Raw genomic sequence first — 19,064 nt, 5'->3', positions numbered from 1 at the left:
GCAGGTTGTAATTTATATTATTCAGTAGGAAAATCTTATAATGTTTTTTGAAAATTACACAGAGTAAAAACAACACTATTTGGAATATTTCTGATTTGGCAAATTACAGCTATTTCATTAAAAAAAAAAAAAAAACGCTAATATTTTCAATACTACTATTTTTTGCCTGATTTAATGTGCCTGAAATCATATAAATAAACAAACTTTACAACATTATTTTAGGTCAATAATTTGTCATTAAGTTTCTACTGCTATTCTAAAGTTAGACGCAAGTTAACAAAATTTTCTCATCCACAATGTATTTCAATTGGGTTTCTCGTCTGACATCAGCTCTTAATTTCTGAGTCTGAAACTTTGCAAAACTTAGTTTGACAAATTTAGGCACATATACACTTAGTGTAGAGATGCGTTAGCATAATTTGAAAAAATAGAGATGCTTCATTATATTTGCAACTAGCAAACAGGATGTAATTTAAAAGAGAGAGAGAGATGAAAGAAAATGCCTGTTATCCCAAAATCTGCCTAACAAGCCTTTATTTTAATTTAATTAAGTTAATAACATGTTTTATATAATTTAAAAATTAAATTTGCACCTAATCCTCTAATTCTTTTCTCAAAAAAAAAAAAAAAAAAAAAAAACATCAAATTTTTTTTTCTCAGAGAAAAATTATAGTAGAAATTAAATTATATAAATAGATTTTTTTTAAACTAATACATTGGGGTATTGAAAATAAAGTTTATTGGAACTGTCTGCCTTTATAAAATAGTTGTTAACAGTTTTCTACTGCTAAAAAACTTTCCTACCGCTAAAAACTTTAGTTTTTAAAGCTTGTACTAAAGAAGATTTTCATTGTGCAGATTGAACGTCATAATTAATAATTAATAGCTATCACAAACCAAATCTTAATCATTTTTGGTGGAGTGTTTCTAATTAATCTTATCTTCTAATCTTAGTTTCATATTATCATTACTCATTTTAATTTCTTGGAGCTAGAGGTTCTAAATCTTTGAACTGCACTTCCTTAGCCTATTTCAAAAGCATATTCAATAGTCAATGTTTTGAATTTTACTTTACCAAATTTTCAGCAAAAATTCTTTGTGGATAAAGAACATTCATTCATAGTATGCTAATGGATCAAGTAATTTTCTTTATCAATTTAGAAATCAAAAGACCTTCAATCTGCAAAGCAATTTATCTTTATGCAGCTAAAAGTATAATTTCAATAACTTAGTAAAAAAAAATTTTTAATCAGTTTTTAATTTTTTCGTGTCATCGAACCTGAGTTATTATTTTCAAAATTAGAAGTTATAAAATGTCTCCTTTATATAAAATGATGAATATAGCAAATAAATATTTAAAAGCAATTTGTAAAATCCATTCTCATAAAAATAATTTATTACATTAAAAACTTTAACATCTAATTGAGAAAAATCTAAATATATAGAATAAAAGCACAAAAATAGGAATTTAAAATATGCTAAAATATGAAGTTATATAATTAAAATCATATTAACCCTTACCATAATACGGCTGCTTTCAGATATCAATTCTAATTAAGTATCAACAAAATGCAATCGCAAAGGGTTAATTTACAGAAACAACATTTTGCAAATGAATTAGACAATTTGAATTTCTAAACATAACATTTCTCAAATAACATTCATCATTCAAATAAAATATTGTCATGCTTTGTAAAAATTATTCAAGAAATAAAGATATAAAATCTATGTGTCGCAATATACAAATAATACAATACAATACATATTAAAAAAATACAATATTTTCTAAAAACAGTTTAAAATGCACAAATTAAGCATTTCATTTTTTTTTCTTGATGTATATGAAGAAGCAATTAAAATTATATTCCCAAATCATATAATTTAAAATTTATATTTAAAAGTTATAAATTAGAGAAAATTTCGTGCTAAATATGTTTAAAAAATCTGTCCCCCCTTTACCACATTTCCTTAATTTTATCAAAAGGAAATCTATTTTCATCAATCCAATGCAAAAATTCTGAACAAACTTGTTGACAAACTTTACTCAGAGTAATACAATCAGCTTCAGCATAATGGCTCTGTGGAGGGTCTTCTCCAAAAAAGTGATGATACAATTTAGGCAATGAAAATGACATCTTTTGAGGTTTGGCAATAAACTTAGGTGTTCGAGAATTTGTTCCATTTTCAAATAATCTTCTTCTCGCCTCAGAGTGTATATATCCATCTGATTTATATTGTTTCTTGGGAGAAAATGTAGGATCAGAAATCGGCTTTTTACACCTTTTCAATCCTTTATCATCAGGCACAGTTGATTTGCCAGTTGGCGTATGTTCATTTCTATATGCTATATTATCTTTATCACTTAATTTTTCCTTATTAGTTTCACTAGTTTTGGCTATGTCATTATAAATAGATTTTGTAGATTCCATTTCAATATCACATAGTTTCTTATCAATATCAGCAAAAATATCCATATCTTCTAAGAGTAAGTCCTCAATATCTTGATCGGATGATGGTGAGTTCCATGCTGCAACAGTAGCATCATTACTTACATTTTTAGAAGTTTTTGTAACAATATTGGCTGGATTTACAGAAACATTAATTTGAGCTTCAGCAGTAGCATTATTTTGATTTTCAACATCAACATTTTCCTTGTTAATAGAACATGTGTATGATGATTCAGAGGGAATTAATACAACATTATTGATTTTAGTATCTATGGGAATAGGGGGTGAGTTTATAATTGATCGTAGTGCTTCTAAAGTATCACCACAAAATACACCTGGGCCCAATGAATAGCTGATACGCTTCAATTCAGCCTGAAGAAGAGGAAAGTCATATCTTCTTCCATTGTGTGCAAGTAAACAAATTGGTGGCCTCAGACGTCGGAAAAAATATTTCAATAACTTAGGAACAGTTTCATCAAACTGCTCTTGATTTTCAAGCATATCATTGTACAAACCTGAAAAAGGATAAAACATGTTTTAGAAATAAAGTGTGATTCCTGTTCTTGAAGAGGGAAAGCAAATTAATTCTCAAAACAGGGTACCCACTCAATTTCAGAAAGAAAAAATTCCCTGACTTCTTTGGGTAAATCAGGTAAATTTCAATGAAAATTCATGCCATATTTAATCTATGTTATGCAATTATTCATCATAAAACTTTGATTTTTTTTTAAAAATTTGTAATGTCAAATATCAAATTTTGAGGGCAGAAACGTATAACAGCATGAGAAAGGAAACATGGAAAAGTTTCACTAAAAAGTGGAATTTTATAAAATAATTGTAACAGATGTTAGAACTATTTAATAATCTCAATAACTGATTACTGTTACTGACAATTCTAATACTGGTTATTTTCCAGGATTTTTTAAAAATCTGAGACTTTCCCAGACTACTCTTAGCTTTTTAGAGTTGAAATAAAATTCCCTGACTATTCCAAGTTTTCCCTGACCCGTGGGAGCCCTTGTTGAAATATTTAAATAGGGGAATAATTTGTTATAGCCTAGACCAGGGATGGGCAAACTTTTTTGGTCGAGGGCCAAAAATCAAGAAAAAAAATGTTTGGTGGGACAAATAAAATTTTCAAAATTTAAAAAAAAAATCGATATACAAGTTTTAATTTAAATATTTAGTGAGATGAATGAAATTGCGATTTCATTTTTAAAACTTCCTTATATTAAGGTTCGAAGCGAGATGTGCCTATTTTACGGAACAAGGCTAAATGCTTTTCTGTTAGTCCACTTCTGAAATGATTGTTTCTAAGGTTCAAAGTTGAAAACTCTTGTTCAAATATATAAGATTAAGCAAACATAGAGCTGATTTTCTGGGCATGAAATATTAAATTTTGGAAACTAGCTCTTGGTAATGATTTTTATGTGTAAAAATCAGTAGGAACTGTCTTCGATATTTTAATGTTGGTGCGGTGTTTGAACTGCATAAGAATACTAAGAGGTTTCGACCTCAGCTCGCTTCGTTCCCCAACCTCAAGAACCTTAATTACTCGCACATAAAAATGTTCTCACTAGCTAATTTTTTTTTAATAAAAATTATTCTGAGCTGATTTTCTGGGCATGAAATATTAAATTTTGGAAACTAGCTTTTGGTAATGATTTGTAAAACTTTGACATATTTAGAAACAACTGCTTCAGATGATTGTTAGATTGTCCGCTCGTTGGATCTTAAAATGCGTAGTCTGCCAAATGTGAAGTACAATTTACCTATATTAGATTCCTCGAGAAAGACAAACGCTAGTTAGAGCCAATCTAAGGCTATTCTATGAAGAACTTCTGCTTTCAACATTTTACCGATTGAAGCTGTCTGTGCTAACTATTTCCATCAATTTATGTTTTGTAGAACAAAAATAGAGAAAGTAAAAAGGTCATCAGTGCTTTGTTAAAAAAGGAAAAACAGAAATAATTTTAAATAGTTGACAAGAAAATGGATGTATATTGTTTATGTATATTGCCACTGATCGTCAAATTAAAATTATATCCGCGGGCCGGATAAAACCTTCCGGCGGGCCACAGTTGGCCCGCGGGCCGTAGTTTGCCCATCCTTGGCCTAGACTGACCTAAAAAATTGCCAAATTTGTAAACTTTTCTCGATAAATACTAAATCCTGAATCAAAAAAAAAAAATTATGCATTTGCCATGTTGTATATTTTACATAAAGTTTGTTTTCTGTCTTTTATTAAGAATTAAGACAACATTTTGCACCCTAAATTTTTCAAATGTGGGTGATATAATCTGTTGATAATAAATATACATTTCATATGCTTCATACAATTTTTGGAATAATTTTACTAACTAATAAACTAAGATTTTTGGTAAAATATAAAAAAAACAAAATCTCTTTTTTTTTTTCTAAATTGTTGAATTAATTTTAAACTCAATCCATGAAACTATTTAATTTCTTATTAATCAATTAAAATAAGAAAGGTAAAAAAATGTAGGTTAAGCTTATCAGAAAATTTCGTCAAATTTAAAATAGTTCAGTTTAGTAATCTTTATTTATAATCATAACTTTTAAATAACAATTCAGAACTTTAATTCATAAATATTTTATAAATAAATATAATTTTTAAAATTAATTGTTTTTAGGTACCCTTTGCTTTTAGCCAAAAAGAAAGCTCAGATAATAGAGTTTATGGAAATAAGATTGTATTAATTTATTTCACAGTAAATTTTTATCTTTTAAACTTAAATAATGTTTTATTTTCGTAAGCTTGGAAGGGGGGGGGGGAGGAAACACTAATAACTAGTTAATTGTGTTTCACCACTTCAGCTTTACTGGCTTCTGCACAAAAGCATTAATATATTGAGTGCATATCACGCATATTTAATTTTCAAAATTTCCACAATAAAGCAATTTACCTGTAATTGACATAGCACCAGGTGAAATTTGTGCTCTAGGACGAACACATAAACTTAACTTATTCAGAACACGTTGGTTTTTGTCATTTTCAAAGTCACTTCTGTCAATTGCAACTAGTGTTATTTCCGTAATGTGTACATTCTGTTTTCCTAGAAAGGAAGGGAGTCCAGTTGCTTCCACATCCATAAAAATCAGAGTGGAGATCGGGAGATTTTTTTCTCCTGATTGCAAATTATCTTTTAAGTTTTCCATCATAGATATCTATAAAAGTAAAAATTAAATTAATTTTCATTAAATTTGAAATAAATCAACTATAGTCAATTTCATATGAAGATGACGAGTTTTCTGACTTATGGAATCAATTAAACAAACACTAGCAAAATAGAATAGATACCAATAGATTTTTTAAGAACATGAGCAACTAGATAAGAATTAAACATTTATCACATCAATTTAAAACTCTTTATTATTATTTTTCCCCCATCTAAAATAGAGTCCTTTAAAAAGTCGCCAGAGTAATAAATGTGAAAAATATTTATTGAGAGTTTTAAACTAAATTAAATACTAAAGTGCACACATTATATTATTTCGCTCAATTAATTAATGCACTATAAAAATGCATAACAGCATTCGCCCTTAATTTCAGAAAATAAATTCTCTTTCAGACTTTTTCAGGCATTTCCAAAAAATATAATAAATCCAGACCATATTTTATCTATAACATGAAATATTTCATCAGAAAACTTTGATTTTTGTATTTATAATGTCAAATATTAGATTTTATGAGCAAAAGAAATATCACTGAAAGAGGATGTAAACATGGAAAAGTTTAACTAAAATGGCGAATTTTTATAACACATAATTATAATAGATGTTGGAATTATTTAAATCAAATCTCAACTGATTACTGTTACTTACAATTTTAAAAATTTAAGACTGTTTTCCATGTATAATGTAGGAATTTTCCAAATTTTTGTAAAAAAAAAGTGACTGACTATTCCCTGACTTTTAGAGTGAAAATAAAATTCCCTGACAATTCCAGGTTTCCCTGGGAATCCTGCATAATTAAAAATAAATAAATAGATAAAAATTTGGCAATTCACATAACTTGCTATATATTCTAAACAAAAAAAAATTGATAGAGAAGAGAAATACATAAAATATCCTATTCTTCCTTTATATACACCTTCTTCAATGAAATTTACACACATAGTGAAGACATCAAAATGATTCAAAATTATGGTCAGATAAAAAGTGATAGGAAATGAAGGGAAGAAGGATGATAAGAATGAATATCTAAAATTTCAGGCATTTAAAACAGATTCAATTTAGAGCACTAGCCACTAACTCCTGGTCGCAAAACACACACATGCAAAAAAGAGCATGCATTTATGGTTCTAGTGAAAACAAATTTCTATCATAGTTCAGTATTCATACATAAAGACAAACATTTATTTAAAATTCCCCCTAATTAATAGATTTTAATGACTATGATTTTAAATCAAAAAAGCATTTTATATATATATATGATACTGATTAGTACAAAAAATACCATATTCCAAGAATGATCGAAATTCGAAAGTGTATAAAAATATTATTTTCTGATTGAGAACTAAAGAACATATTTCAAACCCCATTAAATTAATAACAAACATAATTTTAATTTACATGTTTTGAAAAATATATATACAAAAGCCACATATGGATTTATTGACACTATAAAAATTCTACTCTATTTACAATTTCTAAATTCAAAAAATGAAATATTTCATATTAAAAAGCTCTTTAATTTTAATAAACTGAATATATAATAGAAGATATCCTGAAAAAATTTAAAGAAGATTCTTAATTCTCACACACTTTGTTTTGGTTAATGTTTAATTCTTTTTTATTTTTACAATGCAAACTATAATCTTGAAAAACAAAATGAATTAACAACAATGTTTGATCAATGCTACTTATCAATCCGGGTAATAAATAGTAAAATAAGCTGTTATCAGTTTCCGCAGAGATATACTTTACTTCATTCGTTAGAGCACACATTAGTCGAAAATTTAAACAAACGCAGTAAAAAATTTATTTAATAACAAGAATGAAAGATATCTTAAATTTGAATAAATGATAAGGATAGATTAGTAACAAATTACATTGATAAAATTGTTAGATCCTTTGCAATCCCGATCAACCCAAACCAACGCTCGTTCTCCGATATTGTTTATATTTATTTCTGCCCCATTGATGACTCTTCAACTTTACGGTGAATAATTTAAGAAAAACTATATCTGGACAGAAATAGATACCGGATATACATTAGACTACCGACGTTTGTTGTAGGTTTTGTTTATGTGCTAACCAACGATTTGTGATAGAAATTTAAATTATTCGCTCTAATTTTTAATAGGCTACAAAAAAAGTAATAATGGCTGAAACAGAAGAAGATCTTACCATACCACGGGCTGCGATGAATAAAATGATCAAAGAATTATTGCCTCATATACGTGTCGCTAATGATGCTAGAGAACTTATTCTTAATTGTTGTACTGAATTTATTCATCATATAGCAACTGAAGCTAATGATATTTGTAATAAACTGCAGAAGAAAACCATATCAGCTGAACACGTATTGGGAGGTATTATAAATTAAATGCATATTTTTCTATAATTCTTTGCAATTGGCTGTGTTAGTGTATTTCAGAAGAGTAAGATTTCCGTATCGTGATCTGCGGCAGAACTATCTCCAAATCTTGGCAACTTCCGGGCAGCTGTGCTTGAGAAACAAAAGAGAACCAATTCAAAAGGAAACCTTTGCCAATTTTTTTTAATAAAACCTGCCAAATTTTTTTATTTATGAAAATCTCTTTGGCAGTTTTAGTTGGCGCGACAGTGATACGGAAATGTGCCCAAAAAATTACCTTTCCATATTTTTTGTAAGTTTAAAACTTTTGGTGTCTTGTTTATGGTAGTAATACAAACACATGCCAATATGGAATTATCTAAAATTGGCTAAGAGTATGTTCTCTTCCGTAATTCCATTTTAGTTTCTTATATGCCACTGTTAGATAATTGCCAAAACTTTGTAATTATTTTGGTTCATGTACCATTTTTCAAACTTTTTCGATCTAAAATGTAACCAATGATTTATAAACACTCACTAATTCTTTTTAAAGATTCTAAGAAAATTCAAATTCATGTTTAGTTGCATTTTATTCAAGTGGCTATTGAAAAACCTTATGCAGTTTTCATTTTTGCTGATATTTACTTGGTTTTCTGAATTACTATTTTAAAATTAGATTAAAGTTATCTCTATTAAAGATGTCTTAGACTATATGTCTATAATAAATCAATTTGTTAGGTACTATGTTTCTGTTTACCATTCAAATTTTATTCCTTTTTCAGTCAAACTTTATTCATTCTGCTCGTCATTCAAATTATTTTAATTTGTAAAGAAAATATAAAAGCTCAATGTTAGTTGGTATATGTACCATTATAACACAGATAATTAAAATAAAAAAATATTAAAATTTTCAGGGTGGTCACCCACCTGGAAAACCTGGAATTATCAGGGAATTTTTTTATACTGGAAAAAACCTGGAAATATCAGGGAAATTTGGATAAAAACCTGGAAAAATCAGGGAATTTTAAAGAAAAGCTGGAAATTTTTCTTTGATAATTTTTTTAATTTCACTAATTTAAATTATTTACTAATTTTCTTAATTTAAATTATTTCATCCATTATACCCACTTTTTTTAAACGGAAATGTATCGCCAAACAGTTGAAATATCATCAACTTAGCTATACTTTGCTTGCATCAAAATTTGCTCCATTTCAGCTCTGTTAAACTAGAATGCCACATAAAATTCTCGCACAGTTGCTAAACGAATGTAGAAACCTTTGACTGCTATGGGACTGTGCAATTTAGGCAAGATTCTGGTGGGGGTGGAAAAAGGGATTAGGATATTAGCTTCTTTTTTTTTTAAAATTCTCTCCTTGGACTGAATCCATTTATGGCTCAACTTTGTTCCAATGCTTTGGTGGTAATTTTTTTTTCTATTTTGACAAAATGTTTTTGTATTTTTAACTTTATAAAATTCTCCAAAAATTAGTTGGTTATAATTTAATAATAGATTTTATATCGCAGTCTTTTTCTGAAAGCTTTTCTACTCCCAATCAAAGAAATCTGAATTATTTTTCTCAGCAAACCAACCAATCACACATTTTTTTACAATCGCTAACAGCAATGTTTGTCGACAAATCGTTACAATTGTTGCATTAATGCTAATTTTTTCTATTTCATTTTAACCTTTTATAACATATTTTAATTTTAAAAAAATGTTTTTTTAAGAACCAACTATATATTTATATTTAATTTTACTCTTTTGTTGGTCAATATGATTTTTGATTCGATATTTTGTACCAAAACATTAAAAAATAAATTTTAAAAAATCTTGAAAATTGTCAAAATAAATTATTTTTTTCAAGATGATATGTTAAAAAAATAACATTATGAATAAAATATTTGATAATATCGACACTTTTCTTGTACACATCCTATACTTTATATGAAAAAAGAAACAAAAACCTGGAAATTTTATGATTTTTATCTGGAAAACCTGGAAAAATCAGGGAAATTTGAAATCGGATTTGAGTGGCCACCCTGAATTTTGTATACGAAATAAAGAGTTTTTTAGTGGATATAGTATGTTATAAAAGTACATTAAAAGAAAATCTGAAAGATTTTTCAAAAATAACGTTAGTAGTCAGATAATGGACTATTTATTGATGCTTTATTCTTTTCAAAAATCATTTTTGTAATTTTATTTTTATTCTTATTTTTGCGCTTATATTTCATTTTCAGCATTTCTATCATTAATCTCAAAATTATAATTTGATATATGAATCCAACGATGTGTAATCAAGTGCTTTTGCATTTTAAAAAAAATGAAAATTTTTGAGAGTGATTGTGATAATTATTTGATCATTATTAAGCTTTACAAAGGCAATACCTAAGATTATGATATGTTTGTACATTTTATGGACTAAGTTAAAAATACACTTCAACTAATAAAGTGTTTTTTTTTCCTTCAGAAAGAGTCTAAATTTATTTGCTATCTAAAACTATTTAAAAAAGATTTTTAATTATTGCACGAATATACATACATATATATAATATTTTTACAATAGCTTTAGATGCCCTAGGATTCACTTCATATAAAGAGGAGGCTGAAGCTGTTTTGAAAGATTGTAAAGCAATGGCAGCTAAGCGGCGTCGACAAAGTACACGTTTGGAAAATTTAGGCATTCCTGAAGAAGAATTATTAAGACAACAGCAGGAACTTTTTGCTAGGGTATATCATTGCATTCATGTTAAATAAATTCAGAAGTTATGCTGTTAAAGACACATTTCCTTTGATTATTGTTGATTTAATAATTTAATCATTGTGTTTATATTTGTCCTATGTTATGTATTGTATCTGAGATAGATGTAAGAAACCATAAATATCTTAAATCTGTATCTTTTTGTTAAAAAAAAATCTTATACATTCCTAAGTTTTTCAAAACTTTTTCAAACAAATTTCTCTAGTTCTTAAATAAGCTGATCAAGTAATTTAATAATCATAGTATTGAATTAAAATGCTGTATCCTGGTGTACAAGTCGACTTTTCAAATCCAAAAGTTTTATGAAAATATGGCATCAACTTAAACGCAGTGATAAAGCCAGACATTCGTTGATTATAAAATATCGATGCATTATATACATTGAGATAGATATGAATAACTCAGTATAAATTTACTCCTTTTAAAAACTATTTTATTGCATATACAGTTAATTTTACCTTTTCCCTCATAATATTTTCTTTCTGTATATGGATTTTTTGAAGAAAAAAAATGCATTATGTGCAGAAAAAAATGAAAGAAAAGGAAGATAGGATTTCAAAAAGGATTCAATTTGAGCATTTCTAAAAATATCATTACGAAAACTTTTAAAATATACAATAAAGCTATAAATTTTAAGATTCCAGAACATCACTTGTGTCAGATTTAATAATGTTAGCAGTGTTGTATTATGGATCTTAACTCTGCAATGAAATCTACTTCAACCTCATCTGCTGAGATCCACGAAAAATGTTTTTCACCCCTATCCAAAGAATTTGAATTTCCATACTTTTTAAAATATTTTACAATAGCAATAACGGTGAGATAAACCTAATTAACTGGTTGCCCCATGGCATTTGTTTATGTTTTTATTTGGAGGAAAATGTCTCATGTTCAGATAGAAAAATGTGAAATATTTTTAACTTGCGAAAATTTTGTAGACTTATTATTATTATTTTTTAGAAATGTTTTTATTTGATTTTTTCAACAGTTGACTTTCACTTTCAATATATTAGAAATTTGTAAAATAAAAAGAGGGGGCTCGACTTATGCACCAGGACATACGGCTTCTATGATTATTTTATAATATTCTCAGATATTTAGTTTTAACATTTGTATTTCAAATTTTGCCCCAGAAAATTTCAAAATTCATGTATAAAATAATGCCTGAATTAAGTTTATAAAAACCCCAATTTTTTTTTCTTCAAATATTAATGGAAACATATGAATGGTTTTGATTGTTACCTATTATATGCAATCTTTAAAAAAAAATTCAATGACAATGAATCTATGGCTGCAGTTTTATAAGAAAAATCAGAACCATTATGTATTAGCAAAGAAGTATCAAGCATGAATAAGCATAGATGGAACTTTTCGCATTGTGTGATTGTTTATTAGGAACATTTAGTAACATTTAGGTCTTTACAAATATAATGGATTTCTCTTTTTCCTCTCCTTATTTGCACAGTCAATTTAATTTTCAGGCAAGTCTCAAATATTTATGACAGATATCCATATTATAGATATCTATGTTTGGATGTTTTCTGAAAAATGAGTTTAGTGAAGCTCACTTCAAATCTCTTCCACTATGTAAACAGAATATTTTTTTGTGTTTAATTTCTCAGAGCAAATCTTAATTTAAAAATAAGAGTATAATCAAAAAGTTTTATTATAATTTTTTTATTTTTTGTATATTTTTTTTATTTTTGTATATGTATTTTTTTATTTTTTGTATTCAATCTATAAATTGACTCCAAATAAATGTACTTGCTCAAAATTTATTTTGAAGGAAAAAATCTTTTTCTTAACAAAGATACTTATTTCTTCTGCAATTTTGTATTTATTTAGTAGCAGTAACTTGTCAATCTTGATCTTAAAGAAGCAGTTCTCTTTACAAGTGAAGCTTCAGAGATTTAAAAAAAAAAAAATTTTTTTATTAGTCTTAGTTGAATCTTAAATTTTTTTTATTTATTTTGGTAAAAATTTTTGCTTTTTATACACGTGTAGAAGATACCACAGACTCTTAAGCCTTCGTCAACAGAATAGCTAAGTGAACTGATCTTTCATAATCCATAGGCGTAACGGTAGCTTCGCTTTGTGTAATGAGAATTTGCAAGCATATGATTCACGCTTAGATTCACCATTTCTCTTTTTTTTTCCCCAATTTTTTTATTATTATTCTTCAATGTTATTTTATTTCCTAGGATGTTGAAAAAGTTTCTTTTCATGCACTTTTGAAAATATATAAAAACAAACCTAATTTGCATATCCTTATTTAGATCTATTAAAAAAGTAGTGACTAAAGATTAAGTGCTGCTAATTTTAGATTTTCAATGTGGTTTATTCGAATAATTTATTTATTGTAAATGGAAATGTGGCTTGAACATTTCTCAAATGTTGTATTTTCTGACACGCTAATCTCCTAGGGTAATGTTAATCCTGTTTTAGAAATCTAAATAACTTGCTGTAAATTATTAATGTTTAGTATTGAATTTGATTATAATTCCATGAAACAGCACTTAAATTTTTAAAAAAATATATTATTAGCTACTGCGGTATACAAAAATAGTCTTAGTCATTTTTCTAAGATAGCCTTTTAATATTTTTATTTCACCTTTCACTTATTTTCTTGTTATTTCATGCCTAAATTGGAAAAAAAACAAAACAATTTCCTTTGTTAATATGCTGATAATATTTGTCCTCACACTATATTTCTTTTATTTTTTTTATTTGGTTTAAATGTTTATATTTAATTAGCTAATGAAAACTATATTTACAGAATTTAAAACTTGCAGTCATTGAGATTTATTAAAATTTTTTCATACTTTATGCTGAAGTATTTTTTTGATTTTAAGAAAGTATCTATAACCTAGTGATTAGTATAGTTAAGAAAAAGAAAATTTCGAAGAAAATAACTTTAGATTTTGGCATTTCATAACAGAAATAGCATAGACGTGTATTTAATTTTCCCTTATATTAATTATATCTACTTAAGACAGTTTAATAATTTTATGTTGTAAAATAACTTTTACCTGTATATATTATTTTATTTTTAATAATTAAAATAGAACAAGAAAAAAAGTGAATAACCAATCATCATATAAATAATCTTGTATTTAAAATCATTTTCTAACCGTATCTTGTAACAATAAACTTCCTTGTTACATGTTGTTCCACTTTTTTTTAAGGCTCGACAAGAACAAGCAGCTTTAGAACAACAAGAATGGTTACAAATGCAACAAGCAGCACAACAACAGTTACAGCTTCAACAGCAGAACAGTCGCACTGATGAAGATGAAGACGATTATTAGTTGTATAAAACTGTGAAGGATATTTTGACCATTTTCTTTAATTTTGTAAATATTTGTATTAAAATAAAGTTTATGAATGTGCTTATTAAAAAAAAAAAACATTCTCTTATTTTTTATTTATCAGTGTAGTTTGTTATCCATTCTTTTGATAATATTTGCATGTACTGCCTGTGATATCTACAAAACTCTTGCTCGATATTATTTCCCACCAACATACTTTCATTTATTTTTAAAATTTTACTTTCTAATTCTTATAAAATCTTTGAATTTTTGCAGATTTGTGTTATATTTCAGTTTTTCCCAGATTGAAACTACTTTATCTAAAAAAAATCTTAAATTTATGTTCTATAATGATTTTTCATCATAACATGTTCTCTAACTAAGAAGTTCTAACAAGTTCCAGAATCTCTAATGAATATTTTTTTAAGATATTCAATTATGAATTCATTACTAGAAAATATCAGTTTTTGAGCAAGAAAAAAAATATAAGTAAGATAATTATAGGCAAAATTAATATTTAAACACTGTCTATAAAAATAAATTACAATATGTAATTTTATTTAAAAAAAAAAAAATTCTTGTATTTAGCATAAAGCTCACCCCAAATTTCAAACAATTGGAAATTTATTAACCTATTGTATAATATTACAAGCCAATCAATTATTTTTAAGGCTAAATTAGTTATAACTTAGTATTGTTAAAAATTAGTAAAAATATGAGCATAATGATTGATTTATAGAAAATATGGAAACTAAAGAATACATGCACAAAATTGTGAAAAATAAAATTATTTAATTAAAATGCATTTAAAATTATTTTGTATAGCATATTTTTAAGAAGAGAATAAGTTTTTTAAAAAATGTAAGCAGTTTCTTCATGAAGTTTTAATGATTATAAAATATAATTAAATATAAATTCACCCATATTTTTCAAAAAGAAGTTTTTAAAGAAAAAAAATTTAAAGAGTTTTTAAAAAAATTCTGTATTGATAAATGTATTTTAATCTTATATTTTAAGGCAGAAGTTACGTTAAAGCATTTTAAAGGAAAACTTTATATTTACTATAAATGCTAAGGTTTAAATGGCTAAAATAAGCTTGCAAATTTTGTTCATCAAAAAACAGTTATAAAATTAAATAAGCCTTTAGAATGCCGTTAAAAAACTCAATTATAATAGTTTTCTTATCTATAAATATAAATGGTTATTGCTATCTTAGAATATTAAGTTATTCGTGCTGACTACTTTTATTGGGCAAACAAATCACAAAGCGTGATCCTTAATTAACAAAAAATGATAAACATTTAAGCACAAAATTATTAAAATTTAGTATATTCGATTTTGTTTTAATAGAAAAGGTTAAAAAATTAATACTTAACTATGTATTTATAATTTTTTTATTTTATTAAGCCAGGTATTACTAATACTTAATAAGTTTTTAGAAACCTAACACTATGACCATGCATTTAAAATAATTAATATGCAAAAGATATGATTATTTGCAAGGTGATATTTGAGAATAGCTTTTTACATTAATAAGTAATCAGGTTATAAAGTAATAAATTTCATTTTATAATAACCAGCTTCGTCCAAGGGTATAATAATATGTATATTTAATTTCTAATAGTAAAATTTATTGACCCAACTGATTTTAACAAAACTATTATGGTAACAGATTCAATTCTGCTTTAGTTTAACTGAGCTACAGAATTTACAACCCCACTTAATCCAAATCTAATTTAAAAAAATTAATTTTTAGTGAAACAATATGTATATCAAAACTAGAGATCAGTTTTACTAGCTCAAACAATTTCCACTACAGTTGCTAATTTTAAATTAATTTCAAAATTGTCACCATAGTAAGGTAAAATTATTTAATGATTTGAACTGTTATTAATAATTTGAAACAGTTTTTATATGGGAATAAGGAGCTGATAATTTGGAATCTGATTTATTATTTCACAAAATAGTTAAAAAATTTGAAAGATTTCAAGTTTTATTTTTTATGCTAAAAACTTATTTATATTAGAATTCATAACACAGTACAAATTGATTTCTAAAAGACATAAAGAAATATTTATTCATAACTAACAAGAATATCAACAAAATAGGTACAACAATTAGGACTTAAAATGATATGTAAAATAAAAACTGACAGGTGCATCCGAAAATACATTTATAAAGTTTTCAATTCTTACAAATCGGGGTTGGCATTTTGACTGGATGAAACCTATTAGTTTCAGGAAACTAGAAATTTGGAAGAAATGGCATATAAAAAATATAATTGGCTTGAATTTTAAACAAATTAAATTTTATATAATACTAGAAAGGTAAAACTTTTTCCAATCAACTCTCTTTTTAAAAAAAATGACTACAGAGGAACCTCCAGGAAGACCCTTTATTTACGGCCACTTTTGGAAGGCACAGAATTTTTTCCATAAACATTGTGTTGAAGAAACCCTTAAGGAGAGACCATCAAAACCTCTCCCGACGGGGCAGAACTCAACACCAAATAAGGAAACATGAAATAATATTTTTAAAAAAAGTTTAACAAAAAAAAAATAAGTAGGTTAAAATGTATTCGAAAGCTCTTTTTGACCATAACAATCTCATGTTTAAGTGCTTTGAAGACAATGTTATCAATAATTTATTTTTTGATTTGAAAATTAAATTAGAAAAATAACTTATTTTAGAAAAAGCCAAGCACCTCAAACAAATGATATAAAATCAGATGCAAACTGTACAGAAAACATAAGTATTTATTTATTTAAAATAGTTCTATCATTCATAAATGGCAAATTTATTTTTACACATAATTATAACAGTTGGTATCATTTTTATAGAAGCTGAATTTTATTAATCGATCCGTCTTTTCATGACACCAACAGAAGTGGCATTTCCACAACTAGAAAATGACACTGACTATAAATGATATGGTTTGCGAAAACTCATGTACCTTCAATAACAATTATGAAGTCTAAGGAAGTAACTTGTAAAAATGACAAACCTCTATCAAAGACTATTTTACTATGGAACGGAGAGTGGTCGCTGTTGAGAAGCTTCACTGTATTTTAGTTTTATACAGAATTTTAAAAACCATTCATCATATTTAAGAATCCGTTTGAGTATTCATTCTTAACAGTATTTGATTAAAAAAATTATTATGCTACTAGTAATTGTGGATTGCATATGTTATTTGGTAATTTAGTAGTATTAATAAAATTTGATTAAGATGTTAAAAAAAATTTTTTTATAATTAAAAACGTGTTTTACTATAATAACTTGCATAAAATAATAAATTGCTTTGAAGAAACACAGTTATTTCAATTACTTTAATTTATATTTCTTTCCAATTGTTGCTTTTTAGTTTTCCCATATTTAAAAATTATGTATTAAATAGCTTGAAAATTAATAGCATCATTTAAAGCAGATGTTATGTATACAATTATTAACAGTTTAAGAATTGTTCTAATATTTTATACTTTTTATTGAAAAAGAGTTTCTTCCACTCAGAAATTAGATTGGGTTAGAAAAAATCTTCTATCTTTTAGGGTGGTTTTGTTTTTAGTGGTTATTTGCACTTAGGAAGAAACTTGCCATCACTGTTACAAATTAAAAAATTTTTAGAATCAGTATAGTTTTAATTTATTTATATAATTTGTTAAGGATTATGTAACAGAGCATTGGCTACAATAACTTTTTACAAATTTATAAAATTTAAAGATAGATTGGTACAATGATGCTTATTATTTAAAAAAATATCAAATTTCTGGTAGTAATATTTTACACTAAATAACATGGTTATGCCAATATATAGATGGCTAGTACCAATCCTAAAGTATTCAAAATTATTTAAAAAAGTTATGTTCCTGTATATTAAAAATATTTATCAAAATAAATCCAGCTCAAAACAAAATAAAAATGAATGAATAAAGTAGTTTAAAGTCGGTATTGGTTGTACATTAATATCTTCCTTTAATGTTTATAATTAGTTACTTACTTTTTAAGCTATAATTATTCTCAGAAATAATTCATAATAGTTGAAATAACAATGTCACTTAAAAAGAGTTGAAACAGCAATGAAAAAACAAATACGCCAGTTTCAATCTTACAAAAGGATTAGAAGGAGGGTTTGTTAGATTTTTAAAGCATTAAAATTATTCCAGATAGTATTCAAATTAAATATAAAGATTTTTTTTAAAATGCTGTCAAAGTAATTTAGCAACAATAAAAACTAAAATAAAAATCAATTTTAAAAATTCTAAATTTTTTTTTAAACAACTTAATTGATTTTTTTGTGCTAAAAAATCATTTGTTTCTAAGATAGCAAGTTTCTTCCACAGTGAAAAAAAACTTTGAGAAACTGTCCTAAAATAGGTAGCTTCTAAACCAACTGAAAAAAACTTTATTCAAAAAGAAAAAAGAATAAAAAACAGTTAATAATCTGAATCTAATTTAAGTTATTAGTAAAATTAGATTAATTTTATGTAGACAAAAATAATGTTATTCGTTTTTAAGTTATTACACCATTTTTAAATAAATGAAAATTAAAAAGCAACATAGATTATAAAAATTTAATTCTTAAAAAAATAAAAACTGTTGTTTCATTCCATATTTTACATAAAAAGTATTGTAAAATCTAAGTCTATAATTATATTTAAAAAAAAACTGCTAAAATAAAATAATTTTTTTAAAAATATAATTATCATTTTTCTATATTAACAAATACTTATCTACACATATACACAACAAAATACAAAGCACATGTTGATTTCTTATGTACAAATAGCATACTAATTTTAATAATAAAATTCTGTTAAGTATGAATACTCAACAAACCCTTAAATAATATGAAATATAGATTTTGTAATTCAATATAAAATAATTTTAAAAAATAGTTATTTTTTTAAAAGTAGATATGAATAAATTAAAGCTTTGCTATAGATTACATTTAGTTTATTTAAATCAAAATTATTCTCTTAACACTTATTGGTAAATAAGTGTCTT

General features: G+C 25.8%; 2 protein-coding genes across 4 annotated transcripts; one reads left to right on the top strand and one right to left on the bottom strand.

The window, feature by feature from the left end:
- Positions 1–1,253: 1,253 nt before the first annotated feature.
- Positions 1,254–7,631, bottom strand: LOC107457102 (uncharacterized). 3 transcript variants are annotated; one of them, XM_016075173.4, is made up of 3 exons: positions 7,523–7,631; positions 5,375–5,636; positions 1,254–2,962 (listed from the first exon to the last, which is right to left on the bottom strand). In XM_016075173.4, exons 2-3 carry the CDS (start codon positions 5,628–5,630, stop codon positions 1,956–1,958), a joined length of 1,263 nt encoding a protein of 420 aa, XP_015930659.3. In that variant the 5' UTR covers positions 5,631–5,636; positions 7,523–7,631; the 3' UTR covers positions 1,254–1,955. The 3 variants fall into 3 exon arrangements, with proteins under 3 accessions (XP_015930659.3, XP_015930657.3, XP_015930660.4); XM_016075171.4 differs by having other exon boundaries at positions 1,375–2,962; positions 7,398–7,565; XM_016075174.4 differs by having other exon boundaries at positions 1,814–2,962; positions 7,236–7,568.
- NC2beta (negative cofactor 2beta) lies at positions 7,535–14,163 on the top strand. Its single transcript, XM_016075175.4, has 3 exons — positions 7,535–8,005; positions 10,558–10,721; positions 13,938–14,163. Exons 1-3 carry the CDS (start codon positions 7,795–7,797, stop codon positions 14,058–14,060), a joined length of 498 nt encoding a protein of 165 aa, XP_015930661.1. The 5' UTR covers positions 7,535–7,794; the 3' UTR covers positions 14,061–14,163.
- Positions 14,164–19,064: the final 4,901 nt, after the last annotated feature.

Source organism: Parasteatoda tepidariorum, chromosome 8, assembly GCF_982258835.1.
Source record: "Parasteatoda tepidariorum strain Cologne lab strain chromosome 8, Ptep-v5.0, whole genome shotgun sequence".
In the NCBI taxonomy this organism is placed as follows: Eukaryota; Metazoa; Arthropoda; class Arachnida; order Araneae; family Theridiidae; genus Parasteatoda; species Parasteatoda tepidariorum.
This window is presented reverse-complemented; position numbering and strand designations above follow the sequence as displayed.